This window comes from Oreochromis aureus, linkage group 6, assembly GCF_013358895.1.
Source record: "Oreochromis aureus strain Israel breed Guangdong linkage group 6, ZZ_aureus, whole genome shotgun sequence".
Taxonomy (NCBI): domain Eukaryota; kingdom Metazoa; phylum Chordata; class Actinopteri; order Cichliformes; family Cichlidae; genus Oreochromis; species Oreochromis aureus.
The window spans coordinates 15,719,875-15,741,918 of NC_052947.1; the positions used below are offsets into that span (position 1 = coordinate 15,719,875).

The window sequence follows — 22,044 nt, forward strand, 5'->3', positions numbered from 1 at the left end:
TAATTAAAAAGATGGAAACTAAACTGAAAATTAGAAAATCCATCCTGGAAACTAAACTGAATTAAAACAAGTAAAAAAAAAAAATAAAATAATAAAAGCTAATTAGAAAATACAAAAATATAACTGCAATGCGCACTCAGCAGCTGGAGGTAGACAGGTTTGCAGGAAGTGATGATGGTGATGGTGCTGGTGGTGTTTGAGGTGGTGTGATGCTGTTGCACCCTATGAGAAGAGAACTAAACTTAATATAGGAAAACATGGTGCAGACAGCCCACACACAAACACACACATCCTCAGCATTGCTTCCAACTTTTTTTCCGCTTCACCAGGCTAACCGACATAAAAATACAAACTCCCAGAATGCACTGAGGCCATGCGTGCACTTACACACTCTTCCACTCAGCGAACAAACCCGCTAGGTCATGCGGAAATTTTCGGTCTGGTCTGACTTTGAACTCAGGCTCTCCAGACTGGTGGTGCCCAAGGAATGGGAGTGTTTGTGCAGTAGGCGGGAGGGGGATATTTAAATTGAAACTACCAGGCAGTAGACCTACGCCATGCCCGCTCAATCCAAACAGTTCACAACATTAACAGCTCATGTATGCAAGAGCTCCCAATAGAGTCGCTGTGTGCATGTGGTAAATGATAAATGGACTGCTGTTTCTTTACGGAGTCTGGAGTTCACTATCTTTAGATAGATCCCCGGCTCTAACTGGAAGAGCCACAGGGATCAAACCGCTGACCTTCCACTTAGCAGATGACCTGCTCTACCTCCGCCCACAGACTCTTGAGGTCCCCCCAGATGTGAGGTTTGCAGTCAGACCCTCTCAAACTATCAGGATAAAACATTTTCTCCAGGTGCAACCAAAAACACTGCTGTAGTGTAAGATATGTACTGCAAGTAAAACATAATTTACCATCTTTGGAAACTTTGAGAGACATGCTAGAAGTCCATTTCAATTAATTCTGCAACAAAAGTCATCAAACATCTAAAGATTTGTTGTTTTACTGAGTCACATATCAACTCTTAAGTCTCCACCAAGTAACCTGAGCCTGCAGTGTGGCTCTGGAGCCTTACTGCTCTCCCCTCCTGATCAATGGTCAATGAACCTCTTATGTGACACTGCATAATGACTTGCAGCTATTTGGCCTCATGCGTGTCCTTCAGACCTCTTAATTCTCCCTCGGCTCCCACAAGCCAACCCCCCTCCTTTTCCTGTCTTCATCCCTAAGTTTATGTTCACCCCTTCCTTCCATACATTACTCCTTGGTGTTTTTTTAGCGTACCACACGTACCTTGTGGTTGCTCTGTGTGTATCTGTAGCATGAGGGAGGGGTTAAAACTTTTCAGCTTACCTGAATAATGCCTTCTTTGTGAGCTTCAGCTTTATAAATTCACACTCGCATGCTTTCCGTCCTTCCACACCTTAACTTTCGTTGCGGACACATCACCCCTGAGCCCTTGCCCGTCCATCGGTCCACGCTGAACACCATGAGAGCTGGGTTGAGACTGTTGCTGCTGGTTTCGGCAGCAGCTGTTTGTGTTTCAAATGCTCAAACCGACAACAGCAGCGACAATGACAAGCAGCAGCAGCGCAGCATCTGGGATGAACCCATCAGATTCAGCACCAAGACCAAAGACTCCTGCACCATGGTGGTGTCTGCACCCGGGAATTACACCCGCCTTCGTGTCTCCTGCACGGGCCAAACCCCAGGACGCTCTTACTACTGCGACTTCCAGGGCAAACCCACCCTGTGCCGGGCCTACAACCAGAAGCCTCGCCACTACTTCACGCAGATGATGTGGGAGTTGAGGAAACTGAGCCACGCCTGCCAGGGAACTAAAATCTACCGCCCGCACATGTGCAAGAAATACCCAGATGAGACTCAGATGACCTTGCTGGCCTCCTGGCCCAAAACAGCCAACTTGAAGCCCTCCAAGCCTGCTCAGGAACCACGTAAACCAGCACTGCCAGCTCAGACCAAGCCTATTACTTCTCCTAAACCTGTGAAGCCCAATAAGCAGCCGGGCAAGGGGCGTCAGAGCAGGAAGACTACTCCTAAGCCCGAGAAAACGAGTGATCACCCGACGGAGCTGCCCGAGTCCACAGCTTCCCGTCTCGCGTCCGATTACTGTTGGAAGAGCTTCCAAGGCATCTGCACCTACGTCATCAACTGGTTCCAAAACTGAGACAATAACGCAGCTACAGGTGAGTGACGAATGAAGGAAAAGAAAGGGCGGAGAGGGAGAGATCTTAGCAAGGAATATGCTTATGAAATTACATTTTTAATGTGAAAATTTAACTTTTTCGTGTCATTTAAGTTTGAAAATGCTAGTACAATATGTTCCTGAGTGCCTTTGTGTTTTTATTTCAGTTGGAGTGCCCTATCCACACTTCCATCTTTGACCTCTGTGTGGAAGCTCCTGGAGTCATTTGATCGGACTCCTCGTATTACAACACCCTACAGACTGAGAGCAAAACCCACGACCTACACCTGTGTGCAATTAGCAGATGATTTCTTTCCTGTTGTGTCTTTTTTTTTTGAATATGTCAAAATTACAGCAAGACAAAGGAGAAAATATAGCAGGCATGTGTTTCTGTTTGTATATGATGGAAAATTCCCTCCAGCTTTAATTCCAGAAGAGAATAAAATCTAAGTAGTGGCCCTGCTCTTTTCTGTGTCCCTCTGTTTCTTCTTCTGCTGAGCTGAAACAAAGCAGAGAGCTTTCACGCTCGTTTATTTAAAGGAGATCTTGTTTCTTTCCACCCTTCGGCTGGAGTACTGCAACTGCTGTCCAGCTGGGGAAGCTGTTACCGTGCGAGACGAAGTCTGAAAGAACCCATGTGGTGCAGGAGGTGTCTGAGCAAAGCTAAAAACTTCTTTGTATGAGCTGATGAATTGAGTCCTAAGAGCTGCTGTGTGCAGGAACAGAGGGGGTCTGTGCGCATGCTGAAGACGAGTGGAAATGGATGTGGTGGCCGTGAAACACACACACACACTCTGATAAAGATGGAAGAATTACGTCACTTTTAGCACTTTGATTTTTTTTCTCAGTCCCGAAGACAGAATAAGCAAGAAATATTTATTTATTCAGCATTTTTCTTTTAAACTTTTCTCTCTTTTTTTTTTTTTTTTTTTTTTTTACAGACAAGAGCCATAGAGTGCTTTAAAGATAAAAAGCTGAAAGAGGAAGTAAAAGTCCTGTGTGATACTGCAAATTTCTATTATTTACTATAAGTTCTATAATTATAGGAAAATGTCATTTGAAATTTAAATCTGTTGTTGTAAAAATAAATAGCAGAACAATGTTTGGGAAAAGAGTAAGCTAAGCAAAAAAAAAAGTGAGAATGACAACGAGCCAAATCAAAGTGAGAGCTGTGTTCTCCGTGTTGTGCTCTCTGACCATAAGAAAACTATAGAATTTGTTTTAGGTATTAATATAAGACTAAAACAAACTCTATAGCTTATTATAGGCCTAATTTAATATAATTACAACACTGGAATACATGCAGATTTAAAGAGGAAATTGAAAGCACAAATATAAATATAAAAACCTGCAACCATTATTGCTGGAGTCAATTGTTCATCATTTTACTTTGTGTATAATCTTTGCCTTTTACTACCGTGTACTTGTGATGTGTTTTTAGGCTGTTTAACCTGTGGTGAACACAAGATGATGCTGCTGACATGGGAGCTCAAAAACGAATAGTTATGTCTATAACTTCTGTTCCCTGAAGGAGAGGAACGAGGTACAACACATAAGTATGGGATATCACGCCCTCGCGTGTCCTGGCTGAAGAAACCTTTATTCACGCCTTTAAGGCAGATGACATGTGATGACACGCGCACGGCCCCGCCTGCACATATAGCCGCTGTCATCACAGTCATTCCTCAGTTCGATAGCCGCTCTTCACCGAGCCAAACTGCTCAGTGGGGCCACCTTGTGTTGTACCTCGTTCCTCTCCTTCAGGGAACAGAAGTTATAGACATAACTATTCGTTCCCTTTCAGTCGATTCACTCGGTACAACACATAAGTATGGGACATATATACAGGCCCCGCAGAGCAGCCACCGAACCGGAATCGGACCACCACATCCTTAGTGAGTGGTAGACCCAGCAGAAAGGACAGTATGAGCCACCGAAGGGGCTGTAACGTCCAACCGATAAAACCGCACAAAAGTGTGCGGTGATGCCCAACTAGCTGCCGCACAAATATCAGCTACAGGCACCCCTTTAAAAAGAGCCCATGAGGTTGGCATCCCCCTGGTGGAATGAGCTCTCACCCCGTGGGGCAAAGCAAGACCTGTGGTGCCGTAAGCCAGTGAGATAGCTTCTATAATCCAGTGGGACAGCCTCTGTTTAGACAGAGCTCTACCTCTATTTGGATTAGCGAAGCAGACAAACAGCTGGTCACATAAACGCACATTCTGAGTGCGCTCAATGTAGGTGCGTAGCACACGCACTGGACAAAGAGAATGCATCCTCCTCTGCTCCTCAGATGCAAAAAGGAGGGGAGCAAAAGCTCAGCAACTCAAACTCCATTGAGCTATAAGATGCAGGCATGATCTTGGGAAAATAGGCAGCATTTGGACGCAATACGACCTTGTGGCCATCAGAAGAGAACTGTGTGCAGGAGGGATGCACAGACAGCGCATGAAGGTCACCCACTCGCTTTGCCGAAGCCAAAGCGAGAAGTAATGCAGTCTTATATGAAAGAAATTTCATATCCACAGACTCAATGGGTTCAAATGGGGGGCTACAAAGGGCCTCCAGCACCAAAGACAAGTCCCAAGCAGGGACACTGGACTTAAGCACGGGCCTCAGCCGGCGAACTCCTTTCAGAAAACATAAGGCGAGGGGATGTGCACCTGGTGTCACCCCGTCAAAGCCAATATGACAAGCAAGCAGATATAGCTGCTAAATAAACCTTAATTGTTGAAAATGAAAGGCCCTTATCCAGCAGCTCCTGCAGGAATGTCAAAACATCCACAATAGAGCACTGAAATGGGAGAGTGTGGCGGTCCTGGCACCATTGCTCGAAGGCTCGCCATTTGTAAGCGTACAAGCCTCTAGTAGATGAGGCCCTAGCGCTCTGAATTGTCGCTATCACACTAGGTGGCAAACCCTTAGCAATCAAGTTTAACCTCTCAGCAGGTAAGCATGAAGGCGCCATAGATATGGGCGCGAATGAAACATTTCTCCTCCCGCCTGAGAGAGGAGATCCCTGCGGAGAGGAAGCTGCCAAGGACTCGCTGCTAGCAGGCTGATTATCTCTGCATACCACGACCTTGTGGGCCACCAAGGGGCCACTAGAATCAGAGAGAGGGAATGCCGACGCACTCGCTCTAGAACTGGAGATATCATTTCCACTGGGGAAATGCATACAGGAGCACGTCTGGCCATTGGTGCGCTAGCGTCCAAGCCCAAGGGTGCATCGTGGTCGATTATGGAGAAGAACAGGGGGCAGTGAGTATTTACCCTGGAAGCAAAAAGATCTATTTGCGCCTTGCCAAATAGATCCCAAATCTGAGCCACTATTCAAGGGTGTAACCTCCATTCTCTCACCAGAGGACCCCCCTGAGAGAAGGTCCGCCCCAGGTTCAGGTGGCCCGGGACATGGGTGGCTCTTAGAGACAGAAAATGAACACTGCACCATAACAGCAGCGAAGCGAGACAGCTTCAACAGGGGAAGAGAGCGTGTTCCTCCCTGCCTGTTTATGTAAGACACCACTGTTGAATTGTCCGTCCTGACTAAGACATGCTGGCCCTCCAGGACTGGACGGAAATGCTTTAGAGCTAAGAACGCTGCTAACAGCTCTAAGTGGTTGATGTGCAGCTGGCGCTGGGCTGCGGACCAGATCCCTCTCACTGATGCACCCTCGCACAGCGCTCCCCACCCTCTTAGGGAAGCATCTGTGGACACCACCTTGCATAAACAACACCCTCCCAATCCGAGAGCCCTGATGCAGCAGCCTGGGCTCCCTCCAAGGACGGAGAGCTAGCATGCAAGACGCGGTTACCGGCAGCCTCCTCCGGAGGTGACGCGATGCACACAAAGGGTGAGAGAGAGTCCAGCGTTGAAACGCTCTCATTTTTAACAGTCCAAGTGGCACTACGGCGATCATAGATGCCATCATGCCCAACAAGCGTAATATTGTCTGGAAACGCAGTCTGCGTCCCAGCTGAAACTGAGCGAGGCAGCGATGAAACGTGGCCACTCTGTGCTCCGACAAACGTGCGCGGCTGGAAAGCGAGCATATTTCCAAACCGAGGAAAGAAATCTGCTGACTCGGGATGAGCGAGCTCTTTTGAAAGTTCACAGAGAACCCCAGTGTCTGAATGTGTGACAGAACCAGTGACAGCTGTGTCTCCGCCTGCTCTCTGGAGCAAGCTACGAGAGCCCAGTCGTCTAGGTAGGCTAAGATGCGGATGCCTCTCTCTCTGAGGGGCGCTAGCGCTGCCTTGGCACATTTCGTAAAGGTGCGAGGAGCGAGCGACAGCCCGAACGGCAGCACTAGGTATTCGTGAGGCTACGCCTCGAATGCAAACCTCAGAAACTGCCTGTGTTTCGGGTGTATAGCCACATGAAAATAAGCATCTGTTAGATCGATTGTCGCGAACCAATCTCCCGGGCCGACTGCATTCAAGAGCTGTCTGAGTGTTAGCATCTTGAACCTGTACGTTCGTAGATACGTGTTCAAGACTCGCAGGTCGAGGATGGGACGAAGCCCTCCCCTTTTTTTCGGAACAACAAAATAGCGGCTGTACCAACCTTTGTCTGTCTCAAGCGGGGACCACTCGTATTGCTCTTTTCTGCAATAGCGCCTTTATTTCCTCTCTGAGTATCATGGTCACCGGTGTTGACAGTCGTGTTTACGACTCTTTGGAAATGAGGCGGCTTGACCCGGAACTGCAACCGGTAACCTATGGGAACGGTTCGCAGCACCCACGGAGAGGGGGCGCAAGCGCGCCACTGAGGGAAGTGAGCAGCCAGCCGGCTGACCTGCAGCACCATCGGCGGGGCGTTGTCGCCCCCCAGTGTGTCTGCAGGGGACTGCATCACCTGCCTGACCTGGCTCATTCTGCCTGCAGGCTGAGCATTTGTGATTGTTTGAGAATAAACAACACTCTTTATTGATTGTAACATGGAAACATGTACATTCATACATTTTGTTGGAGGCACCTTTTCTGGGGCACAACAATGAAAAACAGCGGGAACACTCGATGTGGTCACCTGAACATTTAACACACCTGAACAGGGAGTTACCTGAGGCATTTTGTGTGCAGGGGTTTTGTGCTTGGGAGACAGTGTTAGGAAAGTGCAGTGCCTTCTGGGGCTGACAACCTGAACAGAACTTAAGCGGCACCTCTTGTGCGGCAACAGAGGAGTAAAAGCAGCGTCTCCCTGCTGCTGGACCCCTTCTCCACTCGAAACCACAGCTAGGAGGGCTGAGGCTTCTTCCTCCTGGGCGTCGGGTCCCGCCGGGGGACCGAGGGTGGGCCTTTGCTCCAGGCCGACTGGCGTGGAGCTCGGGCCGGAGGATGTGCTCTCGCTGGCGGCACACCCACTTCAGCAGTGGGCGCCGGTCTCTTGCCAGTCGGCAGAGGAGCGGCGGGCCTGTGAGAGCTAGCTGCGGGCTTGGGCTTGGGCTGACGTCTGGGGATGATGTCGCGCAGAGCTTCCGTCTGCTTCTTCCTCAGATCGAATCTAGCCTGAATGGCTTCAAGTGAATGTCCGAATAACCCAGCCGCAGACACTGGTGCGTCCAGATATACAGCTCTGTCCCTATCCGGGACGTCAGAGAGGGTCAGCCACAGGTGCCTCTGCGCCACTACTGTCGAAGCCATCCCTCTGCCCAGGGAGAGCGCTGCACAGCGAGACGCACGGAGGATATAATCTGTGGCGACTCTGACCTCGTTAAGAAGAGGTGCCAGCGGGCTGTCATCAGGAACCAGCGATCCGAGCTCCGCCAGGCACATTGCCTGGTACGTCTGGAGCATGGTGACGGAGCTCATGGCGCGAGCAGTGCCGGCCTGAGCCCGATAAATCTTCTCCAGCTGCGAAGCAGAGAATCTGCAGTGCTTGGACGGCAGAGTTGCGGGGCCGCCGACACCATGGTTATGGGGACGGGCCAGATAAGCAGCCAGAGACGGCTCCATAGGGGTGGGTTAGCTAAGCCAGCCCCCTCGGCGCCGTCCAACTCCATGTACTGTCCATAGCCGGGCACAGTGACGCGGGTAGACAGAGGTTTGTCCCATGATGCTGTTAGCTCGCAGAGAAAGTCTGGAAACATGGGAAGGCAGTTTTTGGCCGTTGCGGGCTCCGGTGGGAGGAAAAAACCCGCGAACCGCGACGGCTTCTGAGCTGGCGGAGGAGAGGGCCAGTCCACCTGCAGCTTCTCAGCAGCACGGCGAAACAGGGAGAAAAGAGAGGCGTCATCGTGGCCGACCGGCGCAGCAGCGGCAGCACATTGGCCCGACAATGAGCTCTCCTGCTCATCCTCCGACAAACCATGGATGTCCAGGCCGATGTCCAGCACATCATCGTCTTCCTGGGGAGCGCTGGCGGGCTTCAACCCAGGCTGAAGCCCGTCAGCGCTCCTGCATGGTTCCGGCTCGTCATCGGCTAACCCGTCAACATATTTCATGTGGTCAGCCCAGCTAATTGTGGGGACATCGACCGGAAAATCCTCGTCTTCGGACTCGGACGAAGCTGGGGCTCCAGACTCAGAAAGGAGAGGGTCATGCCGTGCGACAGCCGAGCATCCCAGCACTTTTTCCACAAACGTCACCCGTCTTTCCAGGGTTGAGCGCCTGGCGACAAAACGCACAGGCTTTGGGCTCCGTCAACGCTCTCCTAGCGTGGACGATCCCCAGGCAGACAGGGCAGGCATCGTGCTGGTCGCTGTCGTGCAAAGAGAAACCGCATCCCTGAGGACAGGGGCGAACAGAAGATTTCTGCTTTGCTCGCTTCGGTTTGGAGTCCATTCCAAAACGCAGTTTAAACGCTGCACATGAAAAACTTGAAATTAGCGCTCGCTGGCAGCCTACACACACCAACTGCGCGGTGGAGGCTAACACCAACAGGGGCAGTTAAGCTAAATTCAAGTCGGCAGACAACGGAGCTAACTAGCAGCAGCTAGCTAGCCCAACTCAGCAGAGGTGTTCTCAGCGAGGTGAAGAGCGTAAGAACTGAGGAATGACTGTGATGACAGCGGCTATATGTGCAGGCGGGGCCGTGCGCGTGTCATCACACATCATCTGCCTTAAAGGCGTGAATAAAGGTTTCTTCAGCCAGGACACGCGAGGGCGTGATATCCCATACTTATGTGTTGTACCGAGTGAATCGACTGAAAGGGAACGGATTGAGGCCCTGTTCTAGCAGTGCCATGAAGGTGTGAAGAGGAGCAACCAAAAAGTTGTAGAGATGCAGAAGTGTCCTCGCTGTGAGATTTTCCCTGAAATGTGTCCAAAACAAACATGGAGACAAACAAGCACAAAGTCATAGTTTGCATCACTTTAAAGGACTTTACACTGACTTGCAATCATTTCCTGAAAGCAGACGATAACTCTCTAAACCAAGTCCTCACCTTAAAATGTAATGATTTACAATTTACAGTACTGTGCAAAACTCTTGAGTCCCCCTTCACTTCTCTATATTATAAAAGGGGAAAAAGGTACAACCTCTTGGAGGACACTGCACAACATTTCTTAAGGATGTGACTTTCAGATACTGTTCATCTGCAGTGGATAGTTGCTTTTGAGCCTGTTGTTTCTTCTTTTTTTCTCCACTTGTCCAGTTTCCCCAGATTTTTTAAGGACTCACTGCACACCTTGTGCCACATTTTCAGCTAATAGCTCTTTGGGACCTTGCACCTTGTTGGTGCAAAAACACTATTTTATCCCTGTCAAACTGCGTTACCTGGTATTTTTTACAGATTCGACTAAAGAAATGGGAACAATTCATGTGTGAGCTATGAGGAGTGGTTGGTTACTAGATACAAGTAACATGGAGTCATGTAGTTTTACACTTGTGTAGGTAAAACAATCTCTTCCTATGATGAGAAATCAGAATATATGCAATAAAATTTAAAAAAAGACCATAAAACATTAGTCTGGATTAGACACATATGTGTGCATCAGAAGAGAACTCATACCAGATTGTTGCTTATTTAAAATCCAGAACAGCAACTTTGTGCCTCTGGTCTCGCTGTAACCCTCCGTTAGTTCTGTGTTTGATCTCCACCAACTCCAGGGGAAGATGGATATCTGGTTCTTTATAGGGAACTATGATCACCAGCTTTATAATCTGTAATGGTATTTTGAGTTTAACATGGAAAATTAAAGTTTTGATCGAAAGATGCAGTGTTTTATCATAAGAATTGATTTTCCTCATATTTAATTTTTACTGTCCTCTTTTTAATCTTGGTTATTATTAGATGATCAAGAATCTTTAAAAAAAAAACGGGAAAAAGAAGAAGAAACACAAAACCTGTGAACATAATCTGGGACATATCTCGGAGGGTTGGAGTTGGAAGACCATCAGGATGTGCTGTGGAAGCTGTAATGGTAATCAGGCTCATGATGGCTCTTTAGGATCACCCAAGAACGTGTACCGGCATGCTGACACATCACCCCCTGATCATCTTCACTTCAATTCACTGTAAGAGATGGAAAAAATAGTTTGGGGCATGTCATAACAAAACATAATCTGATAAGGAACTGCTGCCACATTTTCTCATTTCTATAGAGCTCTCTCTCTCTGTGTGTGTGTGTGGGGGGGCGTGCGCGCGCTGGACGGAAGCAGTGGGCGTGATAGTACCTATGTATGAAAGCCATGTGGCAGGCCAGTAGCAGCACAAGAAGAAGTTTTACGCACAGCAACACTTGCCATTGTCGGTAAGTTAGGAACAGCACGTCGGTGTTGAGACATTTTAGCTGCACTTTTTTGAGTGTCACCATTTATAGACATATATTTGCTTTCAGGAGGAAAGTTATTCTGCTGAAACACATCATGCTGCTTCTAAAGGCTTCAGCTCCCTGGCTGCTGGTGGCTTTCCTCGGACAGTTGGTCTCTCTGTCCTGCGGTGCGCGGAAATCGGATAGAGCCGTGTCCAAGGTGGGTGTAGCGGGTGGCCGGGGAAAGTTCTCCACAAAGGAAAGGATGCAGTGCACGTGGGTCGCCAGCGAAGTCAGGGACGCGGTCCAGCTACTGGTCAAATGCGAGAACCCGGAGGCGCGCGTCACAGGCGGGATCGCCGACCTGCGCTGTCAATACAACGCCAAACCCCGGGGTTGCCCGGGTTACATGTCCGAGCCCCGAAACTTCTGGAAGCAGGTGGCACGCGCGCTAAAACGGCTCCAAGGTAAAGTGTGCAAGGACGAGCGCGCGCTGGTGAGGGCCGGGATGTGTAAGCGCGCGCCACGAAGTGCGCACTTCAAGCTGGACATCTCGAGCTCCCGTGTCTCCGCTCAGTCCGGAGACCCGGGGACTCAGCCTCCCCCACCGCCCCCATCATCTCACTCCACCTCCACTGCAACGACAGCGTGCACGAGGCGGCGCGCAGACCACGGCAAAACGGCTGAAGAGTACTGCAGCAGCTCTTGGGCCAGCGTGTGCTCTTTCTTCCTGTCCATGATGCAAAGCGAGGAGGACTGCTAGCTCCAGGACGCATGAGCGGCTTTTTTGTGTCTTTTATTTCTAATCAGCAATAATCAGATTATTCTCTGTGCCCATGCGCACCAGCTTTAGTCTACACATTTTACTCAGGTGATGTTATTTATGAGTTGAGTTTGACTCAACAGATCAGAGCTGAAGATTTTAGTTTCTTGGAAATGCCATAATTTATGGGTAATTGTGAAAAGTATGGATTTTCTGTGTTACTCTGGCATTTTTTTTAATCCTTGTGTTTTATCCCATAAGTAGACATGCTCTAATTAGCTTCACTGCTCACACATTCATCATCCACAGACTTTTATTTTGTATGATTTCTTTCATCTTAATATATTAAAATATAACATTGTGATAATTTTTACATGTATAATCGAAAAAGACACGTTTATTGCATGATCAGACATAATCAGAGCCATAGATTGTGTATAAAGTGTCAGTTTCTCTGTGTGTTTATGTATAATCACCTCATGTTGTGTCGTTGAAGCGCTGTTCTGATCCTAGGATCTAAAACCTAGTCCCTGACCTGCAGACAGGAAACATTTCAATGCTTTTGCTAGTAAGATTAACCGCGCTGCTGTTGTTAATGTTAATGTAACTGACTCGAATGCTTCTTCCACTGCTGTTTGTCTCGCAGAAGTGCTCATTATGATGAGTTGTCTGTTTTCTTCTACCTCTGGTCATCATTCAACCACTAATGGAAGAATCTGCGTGTTTATCTTCCACAAATAATTTTTTTCCTATTTGTGTTTCTTGGTCCTTGAACAATTTGATAAAAAATAAAAACAACAAACATGTCAGATTTTATCGTTTCTTGTCCTCACTAAGTCTTATTTTATTAAAACTGTGTTTCAAACAATTCAAACTTTTTACTCAAAGACTTTTTGTGCATATTATTGTTGGCTGGAGTGACTGTGTCTGCTGATTGGAAGATTGGTGGTTATTTCTCCGGTTCACCAATGTACATTCTGAGGTGTCCTTACACATTGAATAACAAACACTGGGTGACTGTGGTTCATAGTCTAAATGAGCTCTGAGTGCTCAACAAGAGAAGTAAAGCCATATGTTGTATATACAAGTCCATTTACCAGTCTCATTAATCATAGTCAAGGTTTCAAATAAGGAGCTCATCATCAGTGGTGGTTTTTGATAGAAGAAAGAAGAAAAAAACATATACAAACCGAATCCACTAAGGTGTAGGTCTGTTAGATATTGTTGTGGGGGATGGACAAGAAAAGGTCAAAGCTATCAGGTCCTCAGTTTAGAAAAAAAGAGAAAAGAAGAGGAGAAACGAGCAAAAGATACAGGTAAGCAGATGTGTCTTTGGATAATGGCATGTATTATGTATCCTGAAACAAGATAACATTCATCAGTAGGGATTGGGAAAACTTTCGTTTACTTTTGTCAGCCACTTGGCTATGATAGTAAACAGTAGGTAGACAGTAGACACTGATGTGGCTTAGTGAATCTTTTGGACTTTGTTCAGCACAGTGTTAATTAGCCATTAATTGGAAGAGGTGTATTGTTGTTTTGTCTGCTATTCTCTATGTATAACGAATTATAATGACTGTTTGTTAGCATACTCTCTCTCTCACACACACTATATAAAATATTTATCAGGTCAAATTCAGTATGGTTCCGACAATGTTTGTCACAATAAAATATGTTAATATACAATCCTTAATATGTGGAGGGAGTGTTAGCCCAGGGCACCAAACAGGACCCTGCTCATCATGTACAAATAACTGCTCAGACTGCTTTAACTTTTTGAAAAATATTCTTTCTGCTCTTGGCTCCATATGATGTCAGTGACAGTGGATATTTCTAATATGATCATAGGGCACACAGCCATACATCTGCTGTTTAAACCTGTTTTTGAGGGGCACCCAATCAGAAGAAAGTTGGGATAAAGATAGAGGAAAAAATATAAATGAACTGAGGGACAGGTCTAGAACCCGTATGAGATAAATATGGAGTATGATCTGTGAAATTATGCATAGCTGCTCTACAAGTCCAAGAATAACAATATGGATTTGATAATGTACACAAACAGTCTCTGTGCAACGCACATATCCATCCATTGTATCCCTCCATCCTCTTCTGCTTATCCAATCCAAGGATTGGGTGTGGGCCTTTTCCTAGCAGGACAAGAGGTAGAGTACACCCCAGAAAGTTCGCTAGTCTCTCACAGGGCTAACAACAGGGCTAACACAGAAGACAGATAACCATTCACACTCACATTCACACCTACAGCCATCTTAGACTAGACTTAGGGACAGGGGGAACATGGAAACTCCATGTGTTTTAACCTTGTGTTTTAAAGCCCTCCAACAATTTTAAACTTTGTATCTGACATTTGTGCTCCTTTGATCCTGAACAACACATCTTCCACCTCACAATCAGAGCACACTTCTGTATGGATGAAATGAGACCCAGATGACATGCCCTGAGGTTAACACTCCACAAAATCATGAAAGACTCAAATGCATAACCGGTCCAGTTGTGCATGGCATCCAAACAGGAGGCTTGTTCCTGAAGTTTCCTGCAGAAGCCTCTAATTATCTTCTCAGTGACAGCAACTGGTGTCACGAACGCTTGTTCTCACAGAAATATAAGTAGTAAGACTTGAATGTTACAGATGTGTGCACTCGTGTGCGTATATGTGTGGTCCCTGGACAAGGGAGTGTTACCTCTGACCTCTTTGCTTCCTCAGACAGACACATAAAAGTTGCCTGGAGAGTGACTTTCACCTTTTCCACATCAGTCCTCTCTCTCAGACGGCATAAAAGGGATGCTCAAAGACAAACAGCTCAAGGGTGCAATCAAGTGTCACCACACAGTCAGAGGTTAGAGGTTAAGGGTGAAGTGGGAAATAGTACCACCAAAATGTCTCCCCACCTCTATTTTTAGTCATCTTGTGGGTTAATTTGTTTTACCCAGGGGTGAGTGCAGATAAGAAGGAAAATCCACAAGCAGGATACAGGGATCAGATCCTTAAATGTTTGCTTACGGTGATCCAGTATCCAGAGCCAATTCACTTTAAAAGCCATTTGTAAGTGGATTCTTCCACTCAAATTCAAGGACTGACTTCTTTGCCGTGTTTGTAAAATTACTGCAAATTACAAAAATATTACACATAGGAATATTAATGGACACCTAATAGATTATTATACTTTAACCTTTCTTACACATAGAATTTTTTTTTTTTAATCCATGATTTTGACTTGATATTTAATACGTCATTTTTTAATCTTCTGCTTGTGCTTTTATATATGTGATCATGCCGGGGCCTTTCTGTATGGAGTTTCCATGTTTTCCCTGTGCTTGCATGGACTCTCCCAGTACTCCAGCTTCCTCCCAGTCCAAAGACATGCTTGTTAGGTTAATTAGTCATTCTAAACTTGGCATAGGCATGAATGGTTGTCTTTTTCTGTGCGTTAGCACTGTGAGAGTCTGGTGACCTTTCCACGGTGTACCCCAACTTTCACCCTTTGACAGCTGGGATAAGGCCCACCCCAGCTTTGGATTGGATAAGCAGAAGAGGACAGATGGATAGATAGCGGGAGGGATGGATGGATGGAAAGCCTCATAAAGACTGCTTCTGTGTTTTCAAGAGTGTCAAAACGAACAAGTCAAAATGACAAACAAATGAGAGCAAATACCAGAGGAAATTCAATCCCAGGCAATTTGGTGGAGTTGTGGGATGACTTGAAGTTACTCTCGATGGTCGGCAAACTGATGAAGTATATCAAACACACTCACATGTGTTTGAGCACACAGGCACACACACAAAGTTTTTCCTTTAGTCACTTAATATTACGTTAAAAAAAAAAAAGCATTCAAATATTATAATATGTCCTTCTCTTGTGAATCCAGTGTCACTTTGTGAGCCCTCTCGACCTCAAACAGAAATCTATTTTAAAAAAAGAAACGTGTTAAACAAACTGTACCTAAAGTCTGGGCTTCTGCCAAAGAGACTTGCAGACACTGTTAAAGAAAGGAAATCAAACAAAAATTAATGGCAGTCTCTTTGTTTCTTTAAAATTCATGAAATACTGGTCAGACAGTTTTGACAGATTGTTTGTGTATTTGGTGCCCCTGGTAGTCCTAAATTGACTTGACGTGTAAATACATGTTGTACAGTATTTGTGTAAAGCCTCTTCACAGCATGAGGAGCCCTGTTAAGACGGATTATCTCAAACTGTTACTATAAGCCCTGATGAGGCGAAGAAGCCCCTGGGGGGACACTCATTATTATCAATAATCATCAGCTCATCTGAGTCATATTCAGGTATGTGCATCTCCTTATCCTTCCTGTATAGGTTACGCTGGGCACGTCTCGTCCTGTTTATTCCTCTTATAGAGGAAGCTATAGCTGTGAAAGCAGCAGCCTTTGAGTCCTTGGTTCAAAGTATTAAATCACCTTCTTTAGAAAGCCTCTTTGACGTGTTCCCATCTCCTCTTCAGTCAGATCTGAGTCTAAGGACACAAAACCCTTTTGTACAAGTGTCTTCCTGATGAATAAAAAAAAAACATGTGTAAACACATTTCTAAGTCTTCAGTTCAGCACTTTAGCCCTGCTCAGAAACATTTAGACTTTAAGACTTTAATACCAAAACAGCTGGTTTTTCATAGACTTGTAAAACTGTTAAAAAAAACAAACAGATTTGCTACGCACGATTTATTGGAGTCAGGTGAGAAAAAGACAAATAAATAACATAATGTAATTTTTGGACATTATTACTATGCTTCTGCATAAAGATGCAGATGCATAACCTCAGCATGACTTGATGAAAGTAGATGAGAACAGTAGCCACGTGACCTTTTATCAGACTTATTAAATCCAAGTAAAAGTAAAAAAAAAGATTTTAATTCTATTTTGTTTTGTGTCTTATCAAATTGCAAGAACATACTAACACTTTTTGCATATATCTATAGATATATATATCTATAGATATATATATAGATATATATATGTATATTAGTGCTGTCAGCGTTAATATTGACAGATAGATATATATAGATAGGTATATGCAACTATTTGTCCCTCACAGCTGTAATGTAACTACAAAGGATTTACAAAATGGCGCAAACCACTGGTTAGACTAAAAAACAGGAAGGACATTAGATTAGACTTTGCCAGAAAATATCTAAAAGAGCCTGCACTGCCCTGGAAATAATTCCTCAGATAGACTGAACCAAGATGAACTTGTACCACAGTGACAGGAAGAGAAAAGTAGGAAGAAACAGCTCATCATACAAACAATACCACATCATCTTTCAAACACGGCACAAGCAACATTACAGTACATGTATGGGTGCACAAAGGTCACACATACAAAGTGTTTTTTGATAGTGTGACAGCTGAAAAAGGTATCGGGATGATTCGTGAAATGTACAGGTCCATACCTTCTGCTCAGTTCAAGAGTTTCTTAAGGCAAAGAAAGGAGATATTCTTCAGTGCTTTTCAGTTATTAAATACAACACTGAATACTAATGCACAAATAAACAGCAACTGAGGGAGGTTTCAGTAAAGCATCTCAAGGGAGGAAACAATTTAATTTATTTCTTATATTTCTCCAATTACCTTTGCTGCCTATTCCAGCTTTATCCCAGTTGATGGGCTTTTCATTAGTGTAACTACACCAGGCAGTACCGTATGACATTGTTAGCATTTTACATTATAAATGAGCCATCTTTTTCCTCTTGAAGCGTAGACAGTCACAGACACAATTAGGCTGCACAACGTTTGTCACAAAGCCATTTATCTTTCATTGATTTGCTTCTTTCTCTGGACACATTAACCAGCGTCTAATCCTCTTTCTTAAACAAACTTCCCATCAGAATCTTTTGTAGTTCACAGAGCCTTGGTCAGTGTGTGGAGCAGGGGGAGGGGCTGCATGTCAGAAGGGAAAAATATCAAAGCACAGCTCAACGCTCAACCAAATACCCAAGACAAACTCTGAAAAGGTGACTGTTCACATGCCCGCTCATAGTCTCCCACACCCAAAGATACACAAGGCAACCGGGTAGGAGGAGTCAAAGGTATTGTTCTTCCAGTGACTCGAGGTGGTCTGACCCCACGCCCAGCTGTTTGGACCTCATTATTGGCTCCCGGTTTCTGTGGCAACAAACGCCAACCTCTTCCATGAAAACAATGAGAGTATCATAACAAGACCTGAGATATTCCCTCCTTTATCACACACATGCACTGAGGCGTGAAAAGCACATTCCTCTCACTTTTATCATTAGTACGCAGGTATTGACTTAGTTGAAGGTCAATAGTAAAGTTTACAGTGAACATCCATCCAGATCGTTTGGTACAATGAATGCAGTAAAGCTTTTCATTACGCCTCATCACCAGTAGATGATATATATGATATACATGCAGTAGAGGTTTAATCTGACCTTTTTCTTTAGTAATGATGCAATAACATAAAACGCTCCATTGCAGGTAAGAGTTTAAGTGTTCTGTGTTTTTATATATGTAAAATCTGAATCTGTAAGTAATTTCAATTTTAAGATAAATTGAGTAGATAAAGAACATATTTGCCTCTTATATGTAATAGCCTTTTTTGTAAGTGATATATATATATATATATATACAATGGAAAATGAGTTTGACACCCTTGGCTTAAAGGGAAGACAGCCTTAAAGGAAGAGGAGTCAAACCAGCTTGTCCCAGACAGAGGATGAACCGAAGGGCTGCACCAAGGCCCAATTTAAAATAAATATTTTATTTTGGATTACTTAGAATTGTAAATCATGCAAAGCTGTTTCAGTACGGCCCGGGAATAAAAACATGCAGCTCTTCTGTGACGTTGAAGATGAACACTGAGTAGTGAGTGACTTCCCCATCTATCAGCTGAAGAAGACGCCTACAGAGGGTCAGAGCTCAGCAGCTTACCTCATCTCTAACAAAACTCCTCTGACTCCCTCTTGTGGTCATGAGAGGTCAATACATATGTAAAAAACAAAAACAAAAAAAACAGCACACTGGCTGCAATATTATTAATGAGACACCACTGAACTTCATCAAATTAAGCATTTATTATTGGATATACATGTTCTCCCATACAAAGTGCAAACTAGACAATTGAAGTCTGACACTTCAGCATAATATTTCATTGTATAGTGAAGGAACACTCCTGGCACACTTCACAGTACAAAAAACACACCACAGAAAGGAAATTCATCACTGTGTACTTATGAGTAGTAAGACTGAGTGATGAACTGAACCAATGTCCAAGCATGATCCCATGACCCAGTTTAAAATGTGATACAAAAATGTGGTTTTTGCAAGATCCAAATAGGAAAAAAAGCTTTGATGATATATATATATATATATATATATATTATGAGTTACTAAAAGTAAATAAGCTTGTGCCTCTTCCTACTCCTTTTTGAACATTTCATTTATTATTTCATAATTTTGCTGATGCTTTGTTTTTTAGTTTATTGTTGTGTTCTTTTAACAGGATTGAAATAAAGCCTACTTATTTTGGGGGGGGGGGCAAACCAACAAAAGAATAACTTCAGGGAGTCGTCTAGAGCGCATACCAACGGCAAGGAGGAGGTCCTTCAGGTTTCCACATGTTTCTCTCTTGATACTCTCCTCCATCTCATATCCAGACAGCTTCCTTCTAAGCGTCGAATACTGGAATGCAAATAAAGTTTGGAATGAGTCTGACATTAGTGCAGCTATACGGCTTATCTCCCGTTTCAGTAAAGCTCAACCCACTGTGTGTAGGACCAAATAAGAACCTGTAGCAGTAAGTAGAGGAAACTTCAAATCAAAGCTGGCTTCAGTTGAATCTTGTCATATATTCATGCTTCCTTTAGCCAACACAAAACTGACATCACTGGCTGCAGATGTAATTTGTTTCAGAGTGCAAAACACTGTCTACACCCTGGACCACTCTGTCTTCACCCACTCATACAAACTCTTGTGTTTTTGCCCCACACTCACAAACCTTTCCTGAGGTGTTCTGAACTCCGGTTACCCAGGATGGTAACAAAAGATTGTTCATCAGTGCCAAACTTCTGCTCTCCAGCCTTGAAGAGGGCCTAAAACCAGAAAATGAAGCGTTATCCATGTTATCATTTAAAGCGTGTTCTGTTGATCACAGGGAGAAACAGCTGAATTTATAGTGTCTATGGCAGAGTAAAGGAGAAAACTTGAAAAAACTACACATTTTTACTGTAAACACTACAGGAGATTATCCTGCTTTCATATCATATGAACTCTATTGTAGAGATGAGAAACATTTCCACCAAGTCAAGGATTTAGTGGTGATTTCAATAGATAATAGTACATGAAGCCATCGAGGGAATGTGATGAGCTACAACAAATGATTAGGATTATGGAAGTCTTAGAGGTCCAGAATGTACATTTTTGTGGACTACCGAACCTGAATACCTCAGATCCTGAGGTCCAGAGTCTTTGTACTAGACCCAGCATGTTGCTGTCAGATCCAAATCTCTCTGAGCTTCACGTTGAAGTAATTTCGACGTGACAAAATAGATTTGCAACAGAAATCACATCTAGATACATTTCACTAAGCTATCTATGATCAGATTTGGCAGTAAAAACACCAGAAGACACCACAGGACCTTTCTCTAAGCAAAAACATGACAACATGAAGCCCTGTTCTGAACAACATTTTAAGGGAAGTTTTGCTCATGTTGTCCAGAAGAGGGCGTCAACCCATCTTTACAGACTAACTGAACACCTGACCAAACGCATGTGATGGTCATGCCCTGAGACTAAAAACAAAGAAGCCACTGATGATGAGGAATCAAATATTTTAAAAAGCCTACTTGAGCGTCACTCTCTATGCTTTCCGCCTGGATCCCCGTCTGCCTGTTTGCCTGAGAAGGGAAAGAACATTTTAATTAAAGAGAGGAGAGGATTATATTTACCTGAAGAAGAATAACCAGAAGTCTGGGGGGGGGGGGCGCTGGACACGCCACTGCTGCTCAGTGCTGTCAGAGTCTCCTGCATGGGGTGGGAGATGTTGTCCATCAGGGATGACAGCTTAGCCACCATTCTCCTGTCACTCACCACCTCCACTGGGTCCAGAGGGCATCCTAGATCAGAGCTGGCCCTTCTGATCAGCCTGTTCAGTCTCTTCCTGTCGCCAGCAGAGATGCTGCTGCAGACCACACCCTAAAAGATTGCTGAGGCCACCACAGAGTCATAGAAGGTCATGCAGGTCTCATTCATTTTTTGAGAATCTGCCCACTTTTAGTTTTCATGGAAAATAACATGTCTTATTGATGACATGACATCATTTCAAATAACTTTGTCAGGTCAGTAAATAGCTGCCACATAAGTATAAATCTAAATGATACATGTGTATTATAGAAAAAAAGCAAAAACAGTTGTGCTGTTTGTTCATAATAAATGGGTAGGGGTACATAGTCCTCTGCCACAGACAGAAGCATCAAAAATGTGCGCTGGGAGCTTCATGGCATGGATTTCTACAGCCAAGCAAATCTATATGTATGTGGCCAAGAACCTTAGTCCATGTAGGGTATCTTATCACAGTTTACTTGGGTCAGCTAGTGGGAGGGCAGAGAGGGCAGCCTTTACATTATTTTATTGTAGAGTGACAGGAACTGCCTATGAGCTTCTAATCAGGCAGAAATATTGACAGAAAATATATCAAAGGAAATACATTGATGAAAATAAAAGAAGAGAAATATTTATGTGATGTTCCATTTTCCTGAGAACTGATTGGCTGTGATGACTCCTTCAAGTATTGCGTGCTACTTTGTCCTGCTAGTTAAGCCTGCTGTCGGTTCTCAGGCCGCACTTTCAGTTTTTCTTAATTCGTTTTCTAATTACACATTGTGAACACGTGAACATTCCCAAGTGTGTTTTGGCGTCTCAGCCTGTGCTTGAAAACTCCCACTTAACCTGACGGCCAAGCTTTATCTTTAGGCTAGCCTTCCGGCTAATGTTATCGTTTTGGAAGCTGGAGGGCCGGGATCGATTCCCCAGCGTAGCAGCACTTTTACATTTTTCTTAATTGTCTGTGAAGGTTCTCAGTTATCCAGGTCATCGTAATCAAAGGAGCTTGCAAAGAAAAGCGTCTGGACTTCTTTAAGTTGCTTGAAGATGTTTCACCTCTCATCCGAGAAGCTTCTTCAGTTCTAAGGTCAAATGGCCGAGAGTCCCAGATTTAAACCCAGTGGGAGTATCCCCCCAAAGAGGGACAAAAGGACCCCCTGATGATCCTCTAATCACCTGAGCCAAGGTGTGAAAGCGGGTGTGGGTCCCAATCAGCCAGGGTTTCGGGTGAGCTCATTGTGAAACCTGGCCCCACCTTATCATGCGATTTCTTGAGGTCAGATGGCCCAGGAT

At 44.7% G+C, this 22,044-nt stretch overlaps 2 protein-coding genes and 1 long non-coding RNA gene across 3 annotated transcripts; 2 read left to right on the forward strand and 1 right to left on the reverse strand.

The window, feature by feature from the left end:
* The first annotated feature begins 1,317 nt into the window (after positions 1-1,317).
* On the forward strand, positions 1,318-2,618 carry fgfbp2b (fibroblast growth factor binding protein 2b). Its single transcript, XM_031757278.2, has 2 exons — positions 1,318-2,210; positions 2,377-2,618. The coding sequence occupies exon 1, from the start codon at positions 1,406-1,408 to the stop codon at positions 2,189-2,191; it is 786 nt and encodes a 261-aa protein (XP_031613138.1). The 5' UTR covers positions 1,318-1,405; the 3' UTR covers positions 2,192-2,210; positions 2,377-2,618.
* An 8,162-nt stretch (positions 2,619-10,780) lies between these two features.
* LOC116334009 (fibroblast growth factor-binding protein 1-like) lies at positions 10,781-12,493 on the forward strand. Its single transcript, XM_031757306.2, has 2 exons — positions 10,781-10,903; positions 10,991-12,493. Exons 1-2 carry the CDS (start codon positions 10,833-10,835, stop codon positions 11,664-11,666), a joined length of 747 nt encoding a protein of 248 aa, XP_031613166.2. The 5' UTR covers positions 10,781-10,832; the 3' UTR covers positions 11,667-12,493.
* A 6,208-nt stretch (positions 12,494-18,701) lies between these two features.
* LOC120440798 lies at positions 18,702-20,621 on the reverse strand. The gene is made up of 4 exons (XR_005613523.1): positions 20,598-20,621; positions 20,496-20,546; positions 19,649-19,742; positions 18,702-19,332 (listed from the first exon to the last, which is right to left on the reverse strand). It is a non-coding gene; the product is annotated as an uncharacterized LOC120440798 (long non-coding RNA).
* Between the last annotated feature and the right edge of the window lie 1,423 nt (positions 20,622-22,044).

Excerpts from the sequence above, each read along its gene's own strand:
- LOC116334009 (XM_031757306.2), top strand. The coding sequence starts at position 10,833 with ATGAAAGCCATGTGGCAGGCCAGTAGCAGCACAAGAAGAAGTTTTACG. Across the intron at positions 10,904-10,990 it reads AGCAACACTTGCCATTGTCG|GAGGAAAGTTATTCTGCTGA; the intron begins GTAAGTTAGGAA and ends ATTTGCTTTCAG.
- fgfbp2b (XM_031757278.2), top strand. The coding sequence starts at position 1,406 with ATGCTTTCCGTCCTTCCACACCTTAACTTTCGTTGCGGACACATCACC.